Consider the following 26,530-nt stretch of genomic DNA (forward strand, 5'->3'; position numbering starts at 1 on the left):
TTCTCTCATAACATTACAACTTTAATATAGATAGGCTACATACTTTATTCATCCACAAGGGAAATACACTTTGGGTTTTAATCTTGAAAAATACCTTGGAAATATGCAATCATATTTTCCAAGTTGATTGACAGTCGGATAGTCGAATAGTCACCCCGCTTCCTCGTGAGCCAGGTGTAGCCCCGCCCTGCAATACCCATATTGGGAACACTTCCCACATTCCATAGGACGCAAGGAGGCGGTATGAATGACGTCACGTGACGCCACCTGTTTTCTCAATGGGCTGCCTTGGCTTGGTGGCTTGTGCTCCAGTCAGTCAGGCGGTCGGTCGGAGGCTCGTCGGAGGAGGAGTTGGAGAGAGTCGAAAGGATACATTTTATTTTCAAACGAAAGCATGGAGCACCGGCGTCTTCACTTGTTTGTCTTTTTATTCATCAACGCCATTTTCGTCAGCCTGCAGTCGAAAGAACGTGAGTGACTTTTTGTATTAAAAATGAAAGTTTGCTTCTTTTTAGCCGAACTCGTGAGTCAGGAGTTTGGTATTTCAGCGCCCGCTATGACGTTTTCTCGTTTTAAATCAACTAATAACTTCTCAAACTGTCTTTGTCACTACTTACCTTTCTAAAAAGTAACTCTCTCCGAATCTTTTCAAACGTTATGGAGAGCGAAACGGCTCAGAATTAAAACAATTTGGGACTAAAATCCAGACGTTTTACATGATTATTGAATGATTATTGGATGGCGTCACTGAGCCTCGGGGCGTGGGAGCACCTGTGCAAGATGCCCCGACATGTCTCACTCCATCTGTAGTTTCACTTCAAACTGCATACTGTGTTGTATTGAACTGTTGTGCCCACGCCTTTTCCAGACACGATTAGAGATGTTTCTTCACGCTTAATGATGTGTTGAATCACACCGACATGCTTGATTAGACTGCCAATGGAGCTGGCATGTGGCCCCTGAACTCCCGATAAAAGCTGATGGTTCCCTGAACGCAGCACGCACGCGCTGGACTTTCTTTGTTGTACTTCCAGTACACACACACGCACAAAAAAAACCACACGTACGCAAGCCACAATATCTTTACATTTAACAGTCTCATAGCCTGTATAAAATATAGCCTGTATATTGTGGTTCCTTTGTAGTTGCACTGTTTTCTTGTTTTAACTCTCTTTTGGAGACCAACTGTGTATCCCACGTGTAATTTAAATCATTTTTAAAAATATGACTCATTCTTCAAATTAGTTGATTGCATTCTTAATCTCAAAACGGCATTTGGTGGGACTGTCATAAACAGAGGACCCTTCACTGTGTTTATTCTAATTATGTGTGTAACCAACATGAAAGCCAAAGGGCTGTCTTGGGTCAAAAACAAGCAATTGTGAAGCAAACAGGTGTTTGAAAAAATGGCATATTGTGAGATGTCATAGTTTTGAGAAAATTAAGTTTAGATTTACAAGAAAAAGTCATATTTATTAGATTAAAGCTGTAATATTACAAAAAGCAAACAATAATATTACCAGAAAAAAGTTTGTTTTTATTAACCCACCCCAAAAAAACTCCAATTGCTATGTTACTCGAATAAGGTCCTATATTTAAAAAAAAAGGAATTGACTTTTTAGATTAAACATTACCAGCACAAGTTTGTATTAAAAAAACATTTAAGTTATATACAATATTTTCCAGATATTTTTTTTTTGGTTACCTTGTAATATCACTAAATAGATTGGTACATTTTAATATATTTTATGGCTGCAGCTAATGATTATTTGAATAATCGATTAATCTGTTGATCATTGATTATTGGATGACTACAGAAATACATATAGAATCATATTTACTGCTGAGAAGATGGAATTCCGAGCATATGGACAATTTTTAATTTAAAAAATGTCTCTAAACGATTCATCGATTAGAAAAAATAATTAGCGATTAATTGGATAATCGATTAGTGCACCTCTAATTTATTTGATATGTAACAACATAAAAACTAGAGAGCTGTGAAAAAGGGTGAAAAACAAGCAGTGATGAAGATGAATTATGAATATCAATTAGAGCCATCTCACCAACTGGCCCTTGCCACTACAGGTGTTAACAATGGCTAACTAAACTTTGCTAGTGCGCTAGTAAAGTCATAACTATAATAAATATTAATTTGAAAAACACTTTTAGGCCATAATTCTAAAACAATCCAATGAAAAGGAATAAGTACGACGGTTAGTGAGCATGCCTTCTTGTGTTGCATAACCACATATTATTACGCCATTCGCAACCTCAAAATTTCGGCACCATCGTACTGGACCCCCAGTAATATATAATCATATTTCCTCTTTTTGATGTCTGCTTTAATATCCCCTTATTCATTTCTCATAAAGTGATGAAGCACAGTAGTACTACCAGCATTCGAGTGCGGGAAAAGGACTCTTAAATCCCATGACTCGTCACTGCTTCCCTATCGCTTAAAACTCTTTAATTTCAATGCCACAAATGTTAGTTGGTACTCCACAGTAGTATTTTGCATGTCGGTGTGGATGGATTAATAGCTGTTTATAACTCATTTCTGCGTGTGTCTACAGAAGTATTGCTGGACATGAGGTCTTCAGGAGGAGAGCTGGGCTGGCTGACGCTGCCATATGAGAACGGGGTGAGTATTTATACCCGACCAGCATTTTTAAAACCTCGGGGGTCAAAGACTTTCTCTTCTGTGATGTATTTAGAGTTTAATGATGTTTAAAAGGGCCTCTCGGCTAGTGATGGACGTGTAATTGATCATTTTTGACATCCGGATGGTGTTTGGAGTCTATGATGCCAATACATCCGACATTTACAAAGATCAGGTTATGTTTTTTAATTTACATGAGCATTTAAAGTGACACACATTCAGCATAGCTGTGTTTACACTAACATGAACACATGGAACAGCAACATGCACGATTCCATAATCCAAACTTCATGTAAATTATTCCACAAGTGTCAACACAGGGCAGTGACAACAGGGAAGTAAACGTTAGTCCATAATGCAAATATTACATTTCACATAGCGTTTCATTGGATCTGTTCTGATTTTCCCCTAATAATTTATAACACACCCACATACAGTAACTCCACTGCCCATGAAACTCAATGTGTTTAAATGGCTTACTTAACCGTGGAAACATATAATGTGGACTATTTAGACCATATTTTTCTCCGCTTTATCTGTAATTTAGATCTACAACGGATGTTTATTTGTGTTGTTTGGGCAGACGTGCACGCGATCTGTGCATTTGCTGCACTCGCATTGGCAGCTATCCTATACATACTGGATTTGGATTCACATTTGGAAGAGGCCTGATTCCGGTCTGAAGATATCCAATATGCCTTGACGCACATCCCAATTGTGTCACCTGAGATCAAAACACCGGAACTGTGTCACTTGAACCATGCAGTGTAAATTCATCCAAAGTGTCCCACCGAGACTTGGCATATACAGTAGCAGCAGCCTTGTGTCATTGTAGGTACACTATAGCAGGCCCGGAAACATCCCTCTATCTATAGTCGAGTGGTTTTTAGTCTAAAAAAAGAAACAAGACACGGCTGGTGATATAGTGCAAGTCCAAAAAGATCCCAACACGTGTTTTATGGTCCTGGGATTCCCTGGCCTGGTCGGAAGGTTGCTTTTATCTCAGTGTACTTTGTACATATCATATTTAGTCATTATGTTGTGAAGTCTTAAGTCATCACAAACAGTGGTTTCACGTTGGGGTCTTGGACAGTGGATATAAAAAGTCTACACACCCCTGTTCAAATGCCAGTTTGTTTGTTTTTTTTCCCCAAAATCATACCTGTCAAGTTATACACTTTTGGTGTAATTTGTCCAGGTGGAAACACCTTTTCAAACACTCGCTGATTTCTGTTTACGCGACAGCAGCCATTCAAAAATAATGTGTATTGTGTAAGATTATATACAGATATTTAAGGGCAAATTACAACTTGCGTAAAATTTAGTACAACCCGGGGTTGTCGGGTATGCAATATAAACAAATCCGAGTCCAAGATAAATCCTTTCAAAGGTTTTCCACCATTGTTGGACTATAACTTGCACAACTAATAATAATAATAATAATAAACAAAAAAATCTTTGGGAATGTAATTAAGACTAAACAACTGAGATAATGTGTACAGTGTGCACACTCATTTGTAACATGCTCTGTTCAAAATTAACCAAACCTGCCACCATTTAAAGTGACTCTGATGAAACACACATTAATTTCATTAGGCATTTTCTTCACTTTCTAACAGAAGCCTGATGTTTTAGTGCAAACACTGACACTGTTTTTTTGACGTGCTCATAATTCCTTCCGCCTTGTCTAAAGTGGCAGTTCCAGATGAAGTCAAACAGCCACAAAGCATGCTTCACTTTAGTCACTGTTTGGTGCCCTTTTGGTGATGAGCTGCGTTGTGTCAAACATACCTTTGGCATTACATTTGGTTTCATCTGAACTTCCCAAAATTTCCTAAAAAACATGAGGAGAGACGGATACAATGTTGTGCGTCATGATCATGATAAACCCAGAAACCCGCGTAATAATAATTATGGTCTCCTGTTTGATCCAGTCTTTAAATTACCCTAATTAACTCCCCATAAAAGAAAAAGTCACGCCTTTTGAAGCACAGTAGAGGGATGCGAGTGCTGAAAAAGGACTTCGAATCTCACGACTCGCCACTGCTTCCCGTCTCTTAAGATTCTTTAATTGCAATGCGGCAAGTGACTATAAAGCGCAATTAACTGCCACAAATGTTAGTTTGCATTCCACAGTAGTATTTGTTGGATTTGTGTGTGCGTCACAGTCACACAAACACACATACACACACATGGGGGGGCCCTTGTGTGTTACTGGAAAACCACACACGTCGACACATGTCCAGGCCAATAATGCTAACGTGTGGAAAACAAGCTCGAGCTCACAACTGTGTTTCGTTTTCTTCTTCCTACACCAAACAAGAAGGGTCCCATCGACAGTAGTGGGAACTAACAAAGTCCACATTCTTTGTTTCTGTACAGTACTTAGCAAAGCTGGGCATTCCACCTATGTGACGGACCGGACCGCCTATCCGCCCATGATAGGCGACAAACGAACGACGTGAAACGTAAAAAAAAAAATAGATGGATTAAGCATAGTCGGAAGCCCAATTTTTCCGTCTATGTAGTCGTCGGTCGAGTGTTTTCACGGTGGGGCTTCCGTTTCCCGTTGGCCGGGGCCGAGGCTTTTTGACAGATTCTGGGTCCTAAAAGGAGATTCATTTAGTCTGGCCGCTGTGAGGCTTACATGTCACGGCGATTGTTTAGTTTCAAATATCGCTCGGGGTGCTGGTTGAAGTTGCTGGACGGAAACGCTAACGGAAGCCCATTTAAAATGCTTCGGCGGATCGGCCTATAAGCAATTAATATTTGGTCCGGCCGGACAAAAAGGCGGATAGACTGACGGCGAAAGGGTACCCTGGCTGCAGGCGGAAGGCAATAAACGGACCGCGTAATTTTAGTAAAATGCCCAGCTCCGCTACTTAGTAGATACAACAAAATGTACATGCCGTTGTTCAAATGCAGGGTTTTCGTGACCTATAAAAATGAGACCAAGATGAATTACTTCAAAAGTTTTTCCACCATTAATATGACCGCTGACATTTTGGAATAATGGCCAAAAAGTTCAATCTTGGTTTCATTGAAAAGTGACTCATCATAAGTTGTTAATGGAGGAGAAAGGTTTTCAAAATTAATTATCTTGGTCTCATTTTTATTTATATATATCTCTATTAACATAAAAGGCAGAGCCAATGCTAATTAGCAATCAAATAGGGTATTGTGTGTACAGTCATTGAAAAGTAATTTTCTTTTTGTACTTAATACTTTTCTTTTGTGCTTGAGTATCGTTCAGTCTTACGCTTTTACCTCAGTAAAGGAGTTGAATCAGTACTTCTACTTTTACTAGTTTTTTAATCACACAAGTATCTGTACTTCAGTTTGAATATTTTGCCACCTCTGCCAGTCTATGAAACAAAGCCTCACAGGAGTCACAGTTGATGTTTATTTTTCCCTCTTCCAGTGGGAGATAGTGCAGACGGTGGTGAACGGCTCGCTCTTCTACACGTACAGCGTGTGCAACATAGACGCCGCCGACCAGGACAACTGGTTGCGCACCACCTTCATCCAGCGGCGTCCGGGCGCCACGCGCGTTTCCGTGGAGCTCCGCTTCACCGTGCGCGACTGCAACAGCTTCGACGGCGCCTCCGTGTCCTGCAAGGAGACCTTCAACTTCTTCATCTACGAGACGGACGCCGATGTGGGCACCAACTTCCGCAAGAGCCAGTTCCGCAAAGTGGCCACCATCGCCCCGGACGAGGTGACGCGAGACCATGTGCTGCTGGTCAACACCGAGACGAAGACGGTGGGCCCGCTGTCCCGGAAGGGCTTCTACCTGGCCTTCCAGGACATGGGCGCCTGCGTGGGGATCCTCTCGGTGCGCGTGTACTACAAGACGTGCCCGTCCACCGTGCAGAGCCTGGCCGCTTTCCCGGAGACGGTGGCCGACGCTCTGCGGGAGGTGGAGGGCGCCTGCGTGGAGAACGCCGTGAGTCAGTCCACCCCACGCATCTACTGCACCGCAGAGGGCGAGTGGGTGGTTCCCGTGGGCCAGTGCCAGTGTCTCGCCGGCTATGAATCCACCGGGGACTCGTGCCAAGGTGAGGAGCCTGATTGCATGCCACACGTTAACGACGCAAAGCTTCCTCGTAGAATCAAAAGGCATCACAGACGCCGCCGCGTTGGCTAGGTGTTGAGGAATGTTCATTAACTCGTCTGGTTTGTTTTGGGAAGCCTCGCACTCAAAGCCTCCAAATGCCTTCAAGGAAGTCATGCTCAGTCAAATTAGGCATGGAAAAGGGAGGATGCCTAAACGCGTTTGTTCTTAATTTAGATTAGAGGCAGTTATGGATTACAATATTTTCTCATATCCGGATTGTCACATTCCTTCGGTCATCTTGCCGTCAGAGCTCGTAAAATGTTAAGCCTAGGCGCTGGCTTGATGTGGTAGAGGGAGACGTATGCTGCGTTGCGCCACAAAAGAGGTCTACTTTTAGCACGTTGTACTTATACGGGAAAAGAACAACAATGCTCCAAGTTCTCTGTCGGGATGAAAGACCTGCTTGGAAAGGAAAAGAAGCAGAAAGCCTCTTAGAAAATGTGTTTTTTTTTTTCTGGCGCAATTTCGTCAGGCATCCCAATTCTTTTGTCCTTGTACTTTTACTTTAAAAGTTTAAAGGGGACACGTTATGCTTTTTTTTTTTTTGCTTTTCAAAACACTTCCTGGGTTTTCATTTCCTCAAAATACCCCAAGGATTTCTTGCCTCGCTGAAATAGACACGTCACCAAACATAAATGCGCAACCCTCAACAGACCTAAATATTTGTTTTCAAGCATTTTAAAAGTATATTTCCCATAATATGGCTTCTCTAAACAAAAGGTCAAACGTTTTATTTCTGGGATATTCAAGGAAATGTTAAGATTCTATTTTAAAACTTATGAGGTTGGAAGTTTATGTGAACCAGTCGTAATGACTATGCAGAAACGTTGGGCTATGTCGTCCCCTGAGAAAAGAGCCGCGATTCAAACAGAGGTGTGAGAATAAAAAGACATAGTTGCGGTGGGCCTACTGTATGTGCTGTGGAAAATGGTCTTTCTTTGCCATGCTGGGGTGTGGTGTGTGTGTATGTGTGGGTGTGTGTGTGTGTATGTATGTGGAGGAAGTGTGGGAGGACAGTGGAGAGCACAGGAAGGAGGGAGGAAGGGCACGAGGTGGTGCGGGGATTTCTGAAAGGAATTCTTTCACCCTGGCGTCACCTGCTGCACTGATTGACTAAAGGAAGGGCCGTGTGAATTTCTCTTGGGCGCCTACCTGGGCGCCCTCTCTCCCCCTGCGCCGGTATTTTGTTTGTGTCCGTCGCCCGGGCAACCGTAACCGCAGATTACAGGGATGGGGCCCCGGCACGCCTCTCTTAGTCAGGGCTGCGGTTTATGACTCCTGCTGTTTTCCAGTCACCTTGACTGGCAGCGTCTCCATTCCTTCCATGTGAACAGATCATTCATAGCGGTGACGGCGAGGCGCTTCAAAGAAGGGACGCTTCCACTCACTCCCATGGCAGGATGAGGGTGGAGGAAGTCCAAGGCAGAGGAATGTTTCTCGCCCCGACCGCTGACAGACTCTGAGCTCCGGAAACAGACGTTGTGCGTGAATAGCTAGAGAGGAAGACAGGAAATATTTATGAGGGATCAGAATGATTTCATAGCCGCGAATTGGACCTGATATTGTACATTAGGAGCGGGGTTGTTTGATTTAAATCAACTCTGGCTTCCTCCCACATTCCAAAAACATAGTTAGATGTTAGTTAGAATCTAGAACAAAGCTTGGAAGACTCTAAATTTTCAATTGGCGTGAGCGTGAATGGTTGGTTGTCTATCGGTGCTGGAATTGACGGGCGTGTTTTCAAGCACCGCATAAATGATAATTGACGAATAATGACAGTAATATACACTACTCTAAGATTAACCAACCTTTCTGTGGAATTCTTGAATTACACATGGCATTTTATCCTAACGGTGTAATGGGGAAGCGGGGGAGGGACTCAAATTAAGCATAAACCTTTCCACTTGATAATACTCAGTAAAAATACTTAGTATTACTTGTGTTGACATACACCCAAAAAGATTTTTCTGCAATGTAGATTACATGTACATTCTTTGTTATAAATTGTGCAGGTTTGCATTGAATAACTGGAAAAGAAGTCCTTTTTAAAAATTAATTAGAATGTATAAAAATGTGATTAATTTTTTAAAATTTAAAAAAAAAAAAAAAAAGTTTCTTTTTTTCCCCTCAACTGTGATGGTGACAGAAGCAACACTGCAGCCGTTTGTCCCACGCTAATGCGACGACTTCATTCCGGGCTTTAGGTGTCAGAGAAAGTAATATTCTGGAAGACTTACGGTCCCGCATGTGTCTCTCAATGAAGAGCGCAACTGTTGTGGGAAAAGGAAGCAGGCTGAGAAGGAATGCCGTCTGACACAAATAAGCAGGTTGTCTCGCAGCGGGCCGACAGTTGGCGCATGAGGGGCGGTTGGTTTCCGTGGCTGCTTAGTTAGGTGTGGAGTGTAATTTAGTCAAGAGGATTAGTGGAGCAACAGGACAGCTGTTACGTGGCCCTGCTTTACCTCCCCTCGGGTCCTTTCATCCGGTGGTTAACACACGCAACGAGCCGACTAATCCGTGTTCCCACTCATTAGAACAATGGCGGCAAAAGCCCAGATTCAATTCACAGATGCAGCGGTGCGGAACGCAAGTCCTTTTCACGTGTGTGCCGTCGTCCAAAGGGAGTGCGGGGCAATTAGACGCGCGGGTTCCATCAACAAGTGACAATACGATTGAATTCACTCAATCGGCGTGAGTAGATTGGCAAAACTCAACTTGGTGTGCGTGTGCATTCGCAGCGTTGCACACATGGCGCCATTTTACGAGCGGCGATGACTAAGGCAACGTATTTATGGCACCGCTCCGTCCAGTCCTGCCAGACAATAGATGAATAGAGCCGAGAGTTTCTTTGCTCCGTGACAGAAGTCCTCGCACTCGGGCTCAAGATTAAAATGGGCTGGCCTCCTTTTCTCATGCGAAGAGACCCCCACTCCTGCTGAGTGACTCCCCAGAGAGAACTTCTTTTTGGTGCTCCAGTCCAGACCCCTTCCTCCCCCTTTAAGGCCTTCTATTCATCTTCCTGCTGGACTCAACCTGCTGCTTATCCTTCACCATGGTGATACTTGAGCCGCATTTCTGCAAAGTGGTACAATCCAGCGCTGATTGCCGTGGTATGCTTTGGAATGGTAAACAACAATACCGTAATGTTAAGATGTCGTAATGGTATAGATCATTACCACTATTTTTGGACAATACACAGCCCGTGTCAAACACAAGGCCCGGGGGCATGCAGCCCACCACATTATTTTTTGTGTGTGGCCCACTGAAGTCAAGTTTATTTATAGACCTTGATCACAAAAGAGTCTGAAAAAACTTCACAAGCCCACAGTTCACGAAAATAATGACATCCCGTGGTCCAAGCCCCCCACGGGGGCAAGGAAAAACTCTAGACAACCCATTCAGCGGGGAAAAAGAAGGAAACCTTGGGAAGGGATCACAAATTGTAGGAATTGCCCTTCCAGGATGACCTGGCTACAGTGGATGCAGAGTGGGCAACATCAATCACACGATATCATGCGATACAACCATATAGCATGAGAGGCCATTTCATGAAATGACGTGCTGCAGGTAGACGCTTCTGGGAAAGTGGTTCCATGTTGGAGCCTCCACAGTAACGTTCTCACTTTGCTCATCGCCACCTATCCCCCTCTATGAGTAGGAGAGGTGGAGTGGGAGAAGCGGCATTCAACGGGCCAAAAATTCCGACGTGAGGCAGGGCGAGATACTAGTTGCTCACTCGATGTGTAACCGTGTGCACAAAAAAAAATATTATACGTGCGTCTACTTCATGTTTCTTGCTAAATGGATTTCTTGTTTTCATCATTTGGTGTTAAAAGTAGATGCTGGGGCAGTTGTGTTTACGTAATTTAATGAGGCGATGAAACATTTGTCGCATAGGATTTTTACTCATTCACTGCCATTGACTTATTTGTCTTTTCACTGTTCAGCCATTCAATCCCAGGAATTTATTGATTTTTTTTTTTTTTCACATTTTTTCAAACGTTAGAGTAAAAGAGGCTGTGAAAATGTCTGGCAGTGAATTAGTTAATAGTCATAATTGCCCCCTGGGGAAAACTTTACTACAATGTGGTCTGCAATGAAAATTACTTTGACACTCTTGATACAGGGGGTTCTTGGTCTACGACGGAGTTTATGACTGTTCGTCTGACAGTAACGTAACCCCAATTTGTAGTGTACAGTATAGCGGGCCCGGAAACGTACCTCTATCTATAGCGTGGCTTTCAGTCTAAATAAAGACCCCGGACATGGCTCGGCATATAAGTCCAAAAAGATACCAACACGTGTTGTATGATCGAGGGATTTCCTTGCCTGTTGAAAGGTTGCTTTCATCTGAATATGCTTTGTACATATCACATACAGTAATTATGTCGTGTAGTCAACAATCAGCAGTCAAGTTGGTGATGAAGAAACACAACCTCATCTCCATTCCAGGCTCCTCTCATGAAAGAACACTTGCCGCCGGGAGCAAAAAGCAGAGGGACAACTCGTAATCACAAAGTGTGCAGATGCTGTTGTGATTCCGTGGCAAGCGGCTCCAGCAGTGTTTCCTCTTCCTCTCTCCTTTGTATCCCCCCTCATTTAACTCTTCACCCTCGCCTGTCATAATTTGCGGTGAGTGGAAGGGAAGAGGAAAGAGAGGAAACATCGGTCTTAGACCGTCCGCTCGGTCCTCATGACTTCCACTTTCTGTCCAGTCCGCACTTTCGGCAACCTTCTGTGGCCCGGAAAGCCCGCTCGCTTATCGCTTTGGCTAAGATGTTCATCACGGCACGCCACAGGTATCCGATGTGCCGTTTCCTTTGGCAAAAACACTTCTATTACTTGGGGGGGGGGGGGGGGGTCGGTTTAGGATACTTCCGTTCGTGTGCATGGGGACATAACCAGAATTTCTACATACTGTAAAATTAGAAGGCACTGTAATCTATCACTAATTCACTTTAACACAGTTGTAAAGTCATACTTGCAGTAATGTTGACACCAAAAGTCTTATCTTGTTACAAAGGAACAATGTTGAAGTGACTCATCCTGACTGAGAGGCTTTTCCATGATGGCCTCTGTCCCTATTCAGGGCATAACAATCAAATGGGGGAAAAAAATGCAATGGTAACTGAGCGCGTCGTCTTGTGCCGTGTGATAATACCGTATGTATCGGTACTCACGTCGCTACACAAACTAGTCCAATGTGTGGAGCCTCCAAAGTTGTATGTCAATGTGTCAGTGCCGTCGTAAACCGAGGATGTGCCAGAGGGCCTGAGTGGAGAGTTTACGGTTGGGAAGGCAGCTCACATAACTTGATGGATTTCATGCTCCGGTGTGATCCGGGCCAAGTCATCAGCGCGTGACCTGAGACGAGGCCTTCAGGTGGAAAAGGCAAGTGGGGGCACATTGCAGAGGGAAATGCCTCTTCATTCCTCAGCATATAAAAGCTCAGTGATTATAGGTTACTGACAACAAAACTTCCTGTTGGGCGGAAAGGCCCAACATTACACACACTGCCTCATTGTTTTCCTTTTGTTCCGTCATTCCTTCCTGTTTTGGCCCCTCACTTAAGGGCACGTCATCGTCAACTCAAGGGAGTAGACGCGTATGGATTTTTTTTTTTTTGCTGATTTTCAAAATGTGTGCACATGACAAGGTAAAAATCGCTGTGCGCGCTTACCATTCTTACAGTGTGTGGTCTAGTTGATATGACCGAAAAAGCACACCACAAATCTTCACTTGCCTGATTTCCGCGCAGGCAGCGTAGGTGCAGTTCCCACTCAGGGCCAGAATGTTTGACCATTGCTATGCGTGCCCCCGCGATTGGCTGGTAACCAATCCAAAGAGTGTTCTGTCTTCCGCCTCAAGTTGGATGCGATACACTGGAGCTCTCATTGACCCTGAACGGAATTAGCACTGTATTTAAAAAAATGAATTGACTCAAACATTGGGCAGGATCAATACATAATTTCCAGTTATGGGCTCCGACCGTTTTTAAATCAAATCGGTGACTTTAAGCGAAAGGCAGGTTAAATGTGCAAATTCAGCCCCAATTAGCTATGCGAGTACCCCGCTGAGTGGTGTGCATTATTTGCGATGTCAAAATGGAAGCCACTGTTGCAAAATGAGTCAGCAATTGTGAGCTTTTGTGTGCAGCGCTCCTAAAAAAAAAATGTTGTGTGTTTTGACACAGAATGCAAGGCGGGCCACTTCAAGCCGACCGTGAGCACTGACTTCTGCCGGGTGTGTCCCGACAACACCAAGCCCTCTGCGGCCGGCGCCGCCCGCTGCGAGTGCGAGGACGGCTTCTTCCGCTCGCCGTCGGACCCGCCCACGTCACCGTGTTCCGGTAAGACTTCCGCTCGCTGACATTTTAACACAGTGTAAAACATACTCGGGATGTTTGGGCTAACTCCTCGGATTTCCTCCGATAGCCCCACCCAGCGCGCCCCGTGACCTGACCGCCACCACCCTGTCTGCTGACGGCCGGCTGCAGCTGTCCTGGAGTTCGCCGCTGGTGACAGGGGGCCGCGCCGACCTCACCTACAGCGTGCTGTGCGAGCAGTGCGACAGGACCTCGTGCGCCCCCTGCGGCGAGAAGGTCCGCTTCGAGCCCGGCCCCACCGACCTGCGAGACACCGAGGTCGTAGTCGGCGACCTGGACTCACATCTCAACTACACGTTCACGGTGGAGGCACGCAGCGGGGTGTCCCGGTTTGGTGCCGTGAGGCCTGCCGCCAGCATCACCACCGCTCTGGACTACACTGGTGAGCTCAGGCTTTTTTTTAGCTTGATTGCATCCTTATTCCCTGTTCACTTTGTCTTGATCTCATCGGACAATGGTTTGGCACCATTTTCAAGGGTCCTGGTAACTTGCAGTATGTTCTGGAGGTTTCAATCCACTATACATGTTTGGATAATTCTCATCATGCAATTGGAAAAATGAAACTGCAAATATTGTTTTAACTACTGCTTATAGTCTACTGTATTGCCACTGTCCTTTCTAATTAAGATATTCAACAAGCAATAACACTTAAAATGTGTCCAGGGTGTGGTAATTTTTATCTTAACTATTGGTACCTAAGATGTGCCAACAAACTGTTTTACAACAATGGCCCATATTAATTCCGAAATTCTTTCATCTGTCAAGATGCCTTCATCATGTTACTCAACCTCAAAGCTTACAACAACGTCTATAACATATTTGCAAAAACATAGATTTCCCCAGAGGGGCATTTCAGGCCACCCACTGATTCCAAAAAGTCTCATTCCAAGAAGGCCCACGACTGCAATGAGTCACTAACTGTTGTTTTTGTTCCGTGCCTCTCGCCGACCATTTGGCCAGATCCCCCAAAGGTGACGTTGATCCATCTGGATGATCGCAGCCCCACCAGCCTGTCTCTGTCGTGGGCTCTGTCTCGCCGACCTCCGGTGCACATCAGTCATCGCTATGAGCTCATGTACCGCAGAAAAGTAAGACAGAGTGCCTTTTTTTTTTTTTGTGAGATTCCATCTTGGGGGGGCTCCTCCGTGTTTTCCCGGGAAGACGATCCTAATCCACCCTTTCAACTTTTTGAAGGACGGTGACGGGGAACGTGACGTAACCACCTACACGGTCCTGATCCTGGACAAGAGCTCCGTGCACATTAACGACCTCACGCCGGACACCACGTACATGTTCAGGGTGCAGGCGCTCAGTGCTGAAGGGAACCCTGGGAGCTACAGCACCGAGTACGAGTTCCATACGTTGCCACGAGGTAACGCTCACTTTTTAAATTCTCAAATCAAGTCCTTTCCATTTGAAAATGCCCCGGTTTGTGTTTTGTTGCTCCCTCTGCGCTCGCCTGGGTTTTTCTCCAGGTTCTCCGGTTTCCTCACACATTCCAAATACACGCATTCATTGAAGACTCTAAATCATGGGTCACCAACTCCGGTCCTCGAGGGCCCCTAGCCTGCGTGTTTTAGATGTCTCCCTCCTCCAACACACCTGTTTCAAATGATCAGCTCGTCGGCAAGCTCCGCAGAACGATCCTGATCATGATAGGGGCCCTCGAGGATTTGGTGACCCCTGCTTGAAATGATCCATAGCCGCGAATGCTTGCTTGTCTACAGTACATCGCTGGCGTGGGGCCAAAACCTTGTACCTCCAAAATAGTCACTTTTCAAGGAGACCCCAAAAACGGCAAGTTAATTTCAGTCATTGCATCGTGAAAGAGAGCAAGCCATTTTCATTTTCTTTAGATTGGCCCAAAATGTTTTAAAAGTAACACCCATGCGTGTGGACTGACCAATAGTATCGATTTTCTTTTTTTAAATGCCAAATTCATCAAAATGTGACTTATGTGGTTTTGGCCCCATGCCAGCGATTTGTGCCCTGTGATTGGCTGGCAACCGGTCCTATTTCTCTTGCCCAAATCAGCTGGGATAGGCTCCGACTCACTGGTGAAAACAAGCGTTTCACAAAAGAGATGATTTTATGTTTCATTTTTCTTTTTTTTTAAACAGCGGAATCTCAGATCCAAAGCCCCTCCACCATGGTGATGGGAGCGGTCGCTGGAGTCGCAGTTGTTCTGCTCGTGGTTGTGGCGGTCCTGCTGCTACGTAAAAGGTTGGTCTTGAATGCATTTCAAAAGTGTGGGAGTGTAATTTCAGGCTTTAACTATAGAGGAACTCAATTGTTGAAGGGTTGGGGTGTCGGGTATTTGTTGAAGTTTCACTTTTTATGGGCGTTTTTGGAACGTAACTCCTGCGAAAAATGGGGGATTACGCTATTCTGCTATGAAAGGTTAGGGAGCTCTTCTCCTCCAACCGAGCTGCTGTTATTAACATTCCTGTCCGTATTGTGTGCAGTCCCTCTGTAATTATTCTTTTTCCTCCCACTCAGGAGACTGAGATCTCGTCGTCGGGGAGGACCTGAGGATCCCTACTTTTCATCTGGTAAAAAGTCAGCAATTTGTCATTTTAAAGACACAGTTACACAGTCTAAAACTCATCAATCATTTTTTTTCCCCCTCAGATCAGCTGAAGCCCCTTAAGACTTATGTGGATCCGCACATGTACGAGGACCCCAACATCGCCATCCAGAAGTTTGTCACAGAAATCGACCCGAATGCCATCAGCAAGCAAAAAGTCATCGGTGTGGGTGAGTGTTAAGATGGCCCACCTCTCATTCCTACGCCGGCTCAAGGTTCAGAGCGTGAGCATGTATTCTCTGCGTCTACCAGGGGAGTTCGGCGAAGTGTTCCGAGGTGTGATGAAGTCCCCCGCCCGAGGGGAGGTGGCCGTGGCCATCAAGACCCTCAAGCCGGGCTACTCCGAGAAGCAGAGGCAAGACTTCCTGAGCGAGGCCAGCATCATGGGCCAGTTCTCGCACCCCAACATCATCCGCTTGGAGGGAGTCGTCACTAAATGTGAGCCGAAAACAACAGATTTAAAAAAACATGTTTTTTTGGGGTCGGGGCAAGACCAAGTATTAAATCACTATTTTTTTTGTCTTACAGTCAAGCACGCCATGATAGTGACTGAGTACATGGAGAATGGAGCTCTTGACATCTATCTGAAGGTACGAGCGAGATTTAAAGCTATTTGACTATACCAGGGCTATTCAACTAAATTATTCAGGGGGCCACCTTATCAAAAACCCAAGGGGCCGTCCGGGGGCCGGACCGCCACAGTAGCGATAGCTGGGGGACAGAAAAAAATGTTCAAGAAAAACAACGGACACACGCAGAGCGTGGTGATCGCTGACATAAAAACAATATGGGGCACATGTCATTGCGTCTGTGGACCGCAACGTACACAACACTGTTTTATTTTTTCCTTACTGAGTGCGGCACCTGCGTGTGAAGTGGTACAGGTTAATTTCGTTCTCGACGCCGGTTGGCTGACTCGGACGGACTGGGACCACGTGGCTCCTTTAAATATGTAGACGGGAACTCGTGGCGGTTAGGCGATGCCCAGCTCTGGTTAAGTCGATGAACAGAACTCCATCGTGAACTGAGGAATCCCCTGTCATGACATTCAAGAGAAAGTCTCATTAGATTGTACAGGGGTCTCAAATGTGCAAAGATTGTTTTTCACTCACTTGTTTACCATTTGCACAGGACCGCGATGGTGAGCTTCCCACTTACCAGCTTGCGGGAATGCTGCGCGGAATCGCGGCCGGCATGAAGTACCTCTCTGACATGAACTACGTGCACCGGGACCTGGCAGCCAGGAACGTCCTTGTCAACAGCGACCTGGAGTGCAAGGTGTCCGACTTTGGCCTGTCGCGCGTTCTGGAGGACGACGCCGAGGGGACGTACACAACCCGAGTAAGTCCACTAAATGCTTGCTTGTTGTATTTTTGGCGTCTCCCAACGCGACTTCCCTGAAACTCACTCAGTTGCTGGCCCTGGAAGGTTCGGGGAAAAAAAATACTTTTAACATCATTTTGTCTCATTGACATGTAATTATATGGGCATGGGCACATTTCAGAACTTCTATTTCAGCCAGCTAGCAATTTTCTTGCATCTTAAAGAAATAATTAAAAAAAAAAAAAAATTCAAGGGGCAGCCATTTTGTCTTGACATCACAGTGATAAAAGGCTCGGGTAACGACCATCAGAGCTCACCTGTTCGCTGGGTTTTGTCATGTGACGTTGGCCAGCCTAGTGGGGCGCATAGAAGATATTGGAAAGAAAATGTTTGACTTGGCGTCTCCTTGAAGAAGTCTTTCAGCATTGGGATTGTCGTCTTTGTATGACTCAATGTTGCTTGACCTCTTGGCAGGGAGGTAAAATCCCCATCCGCTGGACAGCCCCCGAAGCCATCGCCTACAGGAAGTTCACTTCGGCCAGCGACGTGTGGAGCTTCGGCATCGTCATGTGGGAAGTGATGGCATTTGGCGAGCGGCCCTACTGGGACATGAGCAACCATGAGGTAACGCTGGCTCTCTTGGGGTGACTGATTGTTCAATTTAATCAGGGAGAGACTCCAGCGCTCGTGTCAAACACAGCACACGAGCAGCTCGTTTGCAGATGCTAAACTGCGGCTCCTTTTGCGCAGGTCATGAAAGCCATCAACGAAGCCTTCAGGCTGCCCGCTCCTATGGACTGCCCCTCGGCCATCTACCAGCTCATGCTCCAGTGTTGGATGCATGACCGTTCCAAGAGACCTCACTTCACCGACATTGTAAACATCCTGGACAAGTTGCTCCAGAGTCCGGAGTCTTTGAGCACCATTGCAGACTTTGATCCACGGTATGCCCCAAAAAAAACAACAACCCGATAAAACAGACTGATTCTTGTGGTACACTACACACTGCTATAAATGCTATACTGTAGAATATTTATTATTATTCAGTGTTTATTATTATGATTCTTCCAATGAATGAATCAATCTTTTGGGGGTCTCAATATGCTAGAAAGCTCACTAAATTTCTCAAGTGTGTGTGTATACTGGTGGAATTGGGACGTATCGTAGTGGTCGCCACACAACTCCCCTAAAGCTCACTGAGTAACACCACTCCCTACCCTTCCATCTTGTCTATTACAATGATACAATTATTTGGAATGCCATCCCAGTAAATCAAAGGAAATGGTAAAGATGTGTCCGAGTACACAGCGAGTAACCTAGTCCGTTTTGACTGTCCCCTTCCAGCGTGTCCATCCGCTTGCCCAGCACCAGCGGCTGCGACGGCACCATGTTCCGGTCAGTTCCCGAGTGGCTGGAGTCCATCAAAATGAGCCAGTACAACGAGAGCTTTGCACGGGCAGGGGTCTCCACCATGGAGCAGGTGCTCGCCCTGAGGCACGAGTAAGTACAAACGGGACACAGGTGCACCTACCGTGTGGTGTCTCGCCACTTCTCCGCGATGACAATCCCATCGAGCTCACAAAATTTGCTAGGACCGCTCCTCATGTTAGCCTTGTATCAGTGGTTCTTGAATTGGCTCCGCCGGACGTAGCATTTGAAATAAATTATGGTGTATCATTTTAAAAAGTGCATGGGGTTCAATGGACAATGAAACAGACAAATCTTGGGGTTTTTTTTGTTTCAAAAACGAGTCGATACAGGAATAAACTCCTATTTTTCCCCAAGAAGAAAAGGCATATAATCTGATTTTATATTATTCCAGAATAAAAGCATCTTTTTCAGAATAACTTTGTATTTATTAGAATATACCTTTCTTCACTTATTAAACTTTCACTTCTATATCATATTACGATTTCTCCGGATTGAAAGGCATAATATTGTGTGTGTTTTTTTTTTTCAAAGATTCACTTGTTAACATATGACGTACATCCTTTATTAAATTCACTTTAAAATCATAATACTGTAGTGTATTATGACTTTCTTGTACCACTTTCTCATAAGATTGACTTTTTATCCCAACAAAATACATCTTTCTTCTTGAGGATGAGAATTTTTTTTCTTGAAAAAAATGCAACTTTATTATTTATCATATCTTTACAACTTGTTTTCCTCAAAATAGGCAATACTTCAATTCCTGTGGTATTTAGGGGTAAACATGGTATAGTTATGTTTCATGGTCATTAGGAAATAAGGACATCCTTAGATTTTTTTTTTTTCCCCCTACATTTTCTACCCTCTGCGCCGTCTTCATTTAAAACACACACTGTATGCTTCGGTAAGAGTCTCAGAGGCTTAAAGTGTCTCCTTACCCCCCTTCCAGGGACATCAGGAACATTGGGGTTCGCTTGCCAGGGCACTTGAAGAGGATAGCCTACAGCATCCTGGGACTGAAAGACGAATGCAGCTCCCTCAGCGTGTTCGCAGTGTGATCGAAGCAATTCCACACGTCGACGCGCACTCAAAGCGACCACGCCACGTTGAACCATGAGGACGAAGAGGACTGAAAGTGCATCGGTAGACCCCCCTCGCTGTAAAAAATGCAGTGTGGCACGACTGAACAAGGACCCCGGTGGCCACCCTAATAGGAATAAGACTTGAAAAAACAGCAACACTTATTTACTTTATAGCCACGTTGAACATAAGCTTGTTGTGAGCAAACTCAAAGAAACCGGATAAGAAACGAGAGCGCTTTGGGCTTGTGTCGATCTGAATAAGGCTCTTTGTGATTAAGGGCACCTTTTTTTTTTTTTTTTTTTCAAATAAGTATTCAGTATCGAAACATTTATTTTTGTATGTTCTGCAATCGAACTATTTGCAAAGATTGTTCCGCTCAGGGTAAGGAATCACACGTCATTGGACTTTTTGTAGTTTGTGCTCCATTTTACGTCTTACTCAAATCATCTTATTTGTTTACATGTCTTAATACAGCTGTAAATGTTTATTTAATATTTATTTTATATTTATGTCATTTGTTACACCAGGAGAATTCTAATGTTGCGCATGTAATGTTGGGCAATTGATTTTGGAGTGTAAATAAAATCAAGAGTTGCCTTTATACTTGTTGGTTCTCAATGATTAACTATGGTGGAAATGGTGCTAAATATTAAAACAGTGACCACATTCAAACAATCTCTCATGTGCCACAACATTAGGGAAACTTTGCAAAATTTGCAATGATGTCGTAAATCAATTCAGGGCCATTATTACGGTTAATCTGGCATTCTTCTGTGCTGACCAAAGAATCAAAGAGAAATTAAATGTTCAAGCTGCATCATGTTAGTGGTGTAACTTGTTTTTCAATCCAGACAGTACTGTACATTCGTTTTAGCACAGTTCAGTCAAGAGCCAGTTTTCAGAATTCTACATACAAATATTTACTTGGTTGTTTAATTTCACACTTCCAGAGACCCAACTATTTGCTTTCAAGAAATTAAACAGTTAATTTTCATAATATACCCTCTTTAACTCCTTGACTGAAGTGACTTGTTAGAGGAACTTTAACCTAAATCCACATTCAACACTTAATCCACCTGGGAAATCTCCTAAATTTCCACATTTTCCGAATATGGAGGTCAACTGAGGTGAAAGACAGAAAAGTGTGTGGGTGGTGCATTTTTCAGCAAGGAAAGGAATTATCAAGGTTTTAGTGGGGATTTCACCATCTCAGAGCCCCTAATCTTATTAAAGCCTGGAAACCCACCCTAAAATGTTTGACCTATGAACCCTCTGGTGACACGGTATAGAAAACATTAACCTGCAAAGCATAAGTGAGTTAATGAACATTTTGTTAATTTATCCTTCGATTAATCGGTTATCAGAATGTTCTGCCAAATATCATAATAGACCTGAAAAAATCCATATCGGTCAGGCCCTACTCAGAGTTAAGCAATCACATTAAAACAAATGGGTGTCCGCACACTTGCCATTTGCCTCTGATAACCCCAAATAATGATCAGCTGTTTTCATCTCATTTTTTTTAACATCACATCACCTGGCATTCAAAAAGGGGTGTGTGGACTTTTTATATCCACTGTACATTCTGCAATCAAAATTTCCCCTTCCAATGATCATCCTATTTTTTTCCATCCTTAATTGGAGTTCTTAAAAACTCAATATGCACGTTTTTACTTTAGTTGCCCTTGACAAATAATTTCAACCTTACAGAGAGTTATTCAGGCGACACTTTTTTTCCGGCGGTGGTGGTGGTGGTGTGTGTTCTGGCATGTGTCGCTCAGACTGGATTTTTTTTGAATGAACAGAGTGACTGCCGGAGTCAAGTAGAATGTTTCAGGTACACACTTGCATTCCGTCGGTGTGGCTACATTTCCTTTCGTGTTCCCCCCTGCCAAGCAGGTCCCATCGTCCTTGTTTACCCTCTCATGCTTTCAAAGAACTGCTAAAATTGGGTACGTGTGTCGTCGTAATTCGTTCTTTATAATGTGAGAAACATAAGTATTCGAGATCATACTGAACAGGTTTCATTTTTATGATTGTCAGACCCCATTGCTTTCTGACATGGAAAAAAAAACACTCTCAACACTCCCCACACCACAGGATAATGTGTGCATGTACTCCGCTTTAAATAGTTTTACAAAGTGCTTACTAACATTGAAATGTACAGCATACCACAAACGCGTTAAAAAGCGGAAGGGGGCTACACGCGTATAGATAATCTGGCCAAATTAGAGCAATTTTCCTCCCTTGGAATCATAACAGACAAAGGTCCGATTATCGAATGTCTGTGAAAGATTATCCTGAATGATTATTCTGTGGTGTGGGGTTATTTCCCCACTTGATCAGATTGGAAAACCATGAAGAAAAATCACTCTTAACAAATCCCACACCACAGGATAATCACCAAGAATAATCTTTTCGAGACATCCGATAAGAACTTTGACTGGACGAGAGAGAAAAAAAATGCTCAAATTCGACGTGATTATCAGTATGTATGCACCTCACTTTACAATGTCTTCCAAACTGTTGACTGATATCACATTTCCAGGACTTTTAGGGCTCAAGATGCACCAGAAATGAAATGTACCAAAATCCCCTTCCAGACCTTATGAGTCAAGAGAGACCTGTTCGATAGGAATGCAACACCCCCACATTAAGTACATTCTTTAGGGAATTCAACATGTGAGCATCTAGTGTGGAATTTTCGGTATCACTGCCTAAGGACAACATTAAAGTTCACAAGTTTATAGGCCAGGCGAGCAAAGGCCTGTACAGATACCTTATACCTAGTATAATATTATACCGTGTGATCCTGTACCTGGAACACCTGCTTTCTTTTTGTTCTTTTGATTGAGATAAACAATGAGGAAATGTGTGTCACGATCATCACATTTTATGAGCTGTAAAAGCAATACTGACAATGCATTTTTGTGCTTTGGGTGGGGAAGGACACAGCAATATTCTCGTTCATACTGAATGAATATATATTTAGAGCAGAAATAATGTAAATGTTGCTGGAAACATGGGTGCTCACAATATGGGTTGTTTTAATACTGTAATGGCTTTCTGTAGCACAAACTTCTACTGTATTCTTTTGAATTCTACCAGATGTGAACTCTGAAACCGGCATACAGTGAAAAGGAATTTAGTGACATCTAGCGGCGTTATAAACCGAGGACCGCCTGGTATAAGATCAACACCAAACCGTTCGGTTAGATTCTTAAGCTTGATTATTTCAACGACAATCATTGCCAATTGACTGAAGTGGTAAATAGATAACATGTTTTCCACTAAAAAATGAGATGAGTGAGGTTGCCGACGAGCAAATAATTATTTGAGGGACCTTGAACTCAGCGCTCGCTTCAGTTTCCATCACGTTTAGCTGAACGATTTGAGTTTTTTGATATTCATACAAAGTAAAGTATTTTAAATGAAATTTGAACGTAAAATAAGTAAGTGAAATGCAAAGCCAGACGTCAAATACTTGGGGAGCTTAACCTGTCAAAAACATCTATTAAAAAACACAAATAGTTACGAATATTATTTTAGGTGTGGCGTGAATACAAACAACAATTTATAGTACCGTAGTAGTTACTATCGTTGACATGATGACATCTGAATCTCATTTTTAAGAAACTTCGATCGAATTGTCTTGTGGTAGAATTTACGACTTTTATGTAGAACCTGAACGCAGCGCAGTCTTTTACCAGGCGGAAGTGACGTTGGCAAACAGCGGGTTCTAGGCGATATCCAACTTTCGATCACGTTTAGCGACAGGATTTCAGTTATTTTATCTCAGTGTGGTAATATGAATTGCGTTTGAATGAAAGTTAATTTGGTAGTAGAATAGTTAATCAATACGTGTCAATTTAATCCAGTTCGTTTCACGCAGTCAAAGGTAGAGTGCTAAACTAGCGAAAGTCAGGAAGCAATGTTTAGAAAGCGCAAGGATGCCGTAAAGGCAACAACGTTATGTTAGGGGGAGAAAAGAATTAAACGAAATGAAGTGCCTTTTAAACGAACTCTTCGTTTGACACAAACTTGAACTTTTTCTTTGCGAACCAACACCATGGTCGCGCTTCATCACACGCTCAACTCACAACACTGGCGCCTCGTTTTTACGTCATCATAGCTCTGACACCTGCTACAAGTTTTTTACCAAAATGACTCAATCTCCCAAACGCGGTTCTGTCGTCGTAGCGGATTGGCACAGATGCAAAGACAGCAAAGAATACTTCAGCAAGATACTACACAAGAAGAAACGCAAGCTTTTCGGTATCTTACACACATCTGGTGTTGTTTGGTCAACGAATGAATTGAGATTTGTATCGTAATTTGTGTGGACAGGTCTACTGGAGTCCCCAGTGATGCCCCCACATGTCGCTGTGGACACGGTCCACTATAAGGTCTTCCTCTCTGGCAAGAGTGGGGTTGGTAAAAGTGCCCTCGCAGCGCGACTGGCAGGCTTGAAAATACCCAGCATGCACTACGAGACCACAGGTAGGACCTTGCACCCATAAAGTCACTTGAGACCTTATGCAATTATGCGTTATGCATTTGGAATCTGGAGAGGTCAGCTCTTGATACGAAGTCTAAAAAGCTGCCACTATCAGTGACACAAGCCATCATTAGGCTGGAAAATCCAAACAAACCTACCAAAGAGAGAGAAAAAAGACAGGTGTAAAAAGAGAGAATGTTCTACTGAGATCAGTAACACCAAAAGACTTGGAAGACCATGGAAAACATGTGTGGTGGATGACTGATGAATCCTTTGCCTCATCAAGAGAAAAAAAAACACAACAGTTGGCCAGATCAAGAATACTCTCCAGGAGGTGGATGCATCTGTTTCCAAGTCAACAATTAAGAGACGACCTCGCCAGAGGAAAGAGACATTTCACCGCAAGGTGTAAACCATTGGTGAGCCTCAAAAACAGGAAGGCCAGATTAGACACGAGAGTTTGCCAAGAAACATCAAAAAGAGTTCTGGAACAACATCTTATGGACAGATGATGGAAATATCAACTTGTACCAGAGTGATGGAAAGAGAAAAGTATGAATAAGAAAATGAACTGTTCCACATCCAAAGCATATCACTTGCACCTTTGCAGTAGGGCTGCCAGTGGAACTGGATCTCTTATTTATTGATGTGACTGTTGACAAAAGCAGAATGAATTCTTGTTTCAACTAGTGGGCCTGCATAGAACTTATTCTTGAAAAAAATATGTTTGGGTTGACTTTCTCTTAAGTGTTTCGGCAATGTTTTCCACTCATATTCGGCCCAATCCTTCGAAACTCATTGGCCGGCACTTCACATTGCAGATGGAAAATGACCCAAAGCAATACTGCTTAAGCAACCGAAGAGTTTTTAAAAGGTAAACAAGTGGAATGTTCTGCATTAGCCAAGGAAATCACCCGACCTGGATCCGATTGAACATGCATTTCATTTTAAAACAAAGCTGAAAGGAAAATGGCCATAGTACAAGCAGGAACTGAAGACAGCTGCAGCAGAGGCCTGGCAGGCTTAGAACAACTTTGACTATTTAAAATGGTCGTGTTTATTCATTTGTCTGTGTCCAAGGCATTGAGACGACGGTGGTCTACTGGCCAGTTAAGCTGAAAGACAGCGGCAGAGTGCTCTTCTTTCGCTTTCAGATGTGGGATTGTGGAGAAAATGCCTTGAGACGATTTGACCATCTGCTCCCGGTAAGCAGTACTCTTACACTCCTGTAAAGAATATTCAAATAAGTCAAGCGTTCTCTTTTCCTTCCAGTCTTGTAAGGAGAAAGTGGATGCTGTTCTCTTCCTCTTCTCCTTCACTGACAGAACATCTTTTGATGATCTCGCCAATCAAATTACAAAGTGGAATGAATCGTCTGGGGGCCCAGTTGTGACTTTGGTGGTCGGCACAAAGTATCCTTTCATATACATCGATCCATTTTTTATAGTTTTCTTTCATTGAACACAAGTATGAACGTGATTAATTACAAACACAGCCACATCCCTTCACACACTGGTCAGGCCAAAATGTAATTTTCCTTGATGTTTTTCTCCGATTTGACCTGTTCATGCACTGTGACGTCTCCGAGAAGGACGTGAGGGGCTTCGAGGAGAAGTGGCAGTTGCCGGTGTTGCGCACGGGCGGCGGAGAGGTGGGCGACGGGCTGGATGTCTCCGCACCACTCTTCAACAGCCTGGCAGAGAGTCTGTGGCATCAGGACTGCGTCACAGCTGGACACCAGACGCAGCAGTGGACGGAAAGTCCAAGTTGAGACAAATAGGATAAACCAAAAAAAAAGTACAGCTTCTTTGTAACAGTACAACTGTTATTTTCCTCTTACTGCAACACACTAATTGGTTTTTAAGTCATGTTCATCAAAACGATTACGGTAGGGCACTAAACAGAAACACTAATGTTGAGGTATTGCTGGAAGATTGTAATAGAATACGTAATTTCTTGGTACAGTGATGCCCTCAATTTATATCCTTGTTTCTACTGCCCCCGTGTGGCCAAACTGAAAAGAGCAATACAATGGCTTTTAAATTGATGAAATGTGACAAAAGCTGATTATGTAACTTTAAAAAAATGTTTTTAATGAAGCATATATAGTGATCTGTTTAAAGTTTCTAGCGTGTTCAAGAAATCTCATTCAAGGCACTACGGTGGTAGTACAGTTTCAACACTTTTTGCAAATAAGTATTCATTACAATTGCTCCTATTCTACTGCTTTACTGTTCACTTTTACAAAATGAAACTTTTGAAATACTTTCAAGAAACAGTCTCTGGAGTGCCAACCCTCCCGTAAAGGGTGACAAACTACCAAGTAAATATTTTGTCCCATTTCTGCAAATGTGAGACAACAGTGGACTAATTTAGATGACTCCCCCCACAGTTTCTCCACCACTTTCACAATTAAAATGCATTTCTTAATGTTTTATTCATTT

General features: G+C 43.6%; 2 protein-coding genes across 3 annotated transcripts; both read left to right on the forward strand.

Moving 5' to 3' along the window:
* Positions 1-300: 300 nt before the first annotated feature.
* On the forward strand, positions 301-20,189 carry epha2a (eph receptor A2 a). 2 transcript variants are annotated; one of them, XM_086039912.1, is made up of 17 exons: positions 301-470; positions 2,577-2,644; positions 6,084-6,720; positions 12,973-13,128; positions 13,214-13,546; positions 14,125-14,252; positions 14,359-14,536; positions 15,285-15,387; positions 15,664-15,716; positions 15,796-15,921; positions 16,004-16,189; positions 16,280-16,341; positions 16,883-17,092; positions 17,549-17,698; positions 17,825-18,018; positions 18,419-18,574; positions 19,455-20,189. In XM_086039912.1, exons 1-17 carry the CDS (start codon positions 395-397, stop codon positions 19,561-19,563), a joined length of 2,925 nt encoding a protein of 974 aa, XP_085896038.1. In that variant the 5' UTR covers positions 301-394; the 3' UTR covers positions 19,564-20,189. The 2 variants fall into 2 exon arrangements, with proteins under 2 accessions (XP_085896038.1, XP_085896037.1); XM_086039911.1 differs by having other exon boundaries at positions 16,004-16,341.
* Positions 20,190-23,310: 3,121 nt separating this feature from the next.
* On the forward strand, positions 23,311-26,352 carry cplane2 (ciliogenesis and planar polarity effector 2). The gene is made up of 5 exons (XM_086039921.1): positions 23,311-23,863; positions 23,936-24,088; positions 25,167-25,291; positions 25,359-25,498; positions 25,641-26,352. The coding sequence occupies exons 1-5, from the start codon at positions 23,752-23,754 to the stop codon at positions 25,855-25,857; spliced, it is 747 nt and encodes a 248-aa protein (XP_085896047.1). The 5' UTR covers positions 23,311-23,751; the 3' UTR covers positions 25,858-26,352.
* The last annotated feature ends 178 nt before the right edge of the window (positions 26,353-26,530 follow it).

This window comes from Filicampus tigris, chromosome 9, assembly GCF_054856515.1.
Source record: "Filicampus tigris isolate MCC_2025a chromosome 9, RoL_Ftig_1.0, whole genome shotgun sequence".
Lineage (NCBI taxonomy): Eukaryota > Metazoa > Chordata > Actinopteri > Syngnathiformes > Syngnathidae > Filicampus > Filicampus tigris.

Excerpts from the sequence above, each read along its gene's own strand:
- epha2a (XM_086039911.1), top strand. The coding sequence starts at position 395 with ATGGAGCACCGGCGTCTTCACTTGTTTGTCTTTTTATTCATCAACGCC. Across the intron at positions 6,721-12,972 it reads CACCGGGGACTCGTGCCAAG|AATGCAAGGCGGGCCACTTC; the intron begins GTGAGGAGCCTG and ends GTTTTGACACAG. Across the intron at positions 13,547-14,124 it reads CACCGCTCTGGACTACACTG|ATCCCCCAAAGGTGACGTTG; the intron begins GTGAGCTCAGGC and ends CCATTTGGCCAG.
- cplane2 (XM_086039921.1), top strand. The coding sequence starts at position 23,752 with ATGACTCAATCTCCCAAACGCGGTTCTGTCGTCGTAGCGGATTGGCAC. Across the intron at positions 24,089-25,166 it reads CATGCACTACGAGACCACAG|GCATTGAGACGACGGTGGTC; the intron begins GTAGGACCTTGC and ends TCTGTGTCCAAG. Across the intron at positions 25,499-25,640 it reads ACTTTGGTGGTCGGCACAAA|ATTTGACCTGTTCATGCACT; the intron begins GTATCCTTTCAT and ends TGTTTTTCTCCG.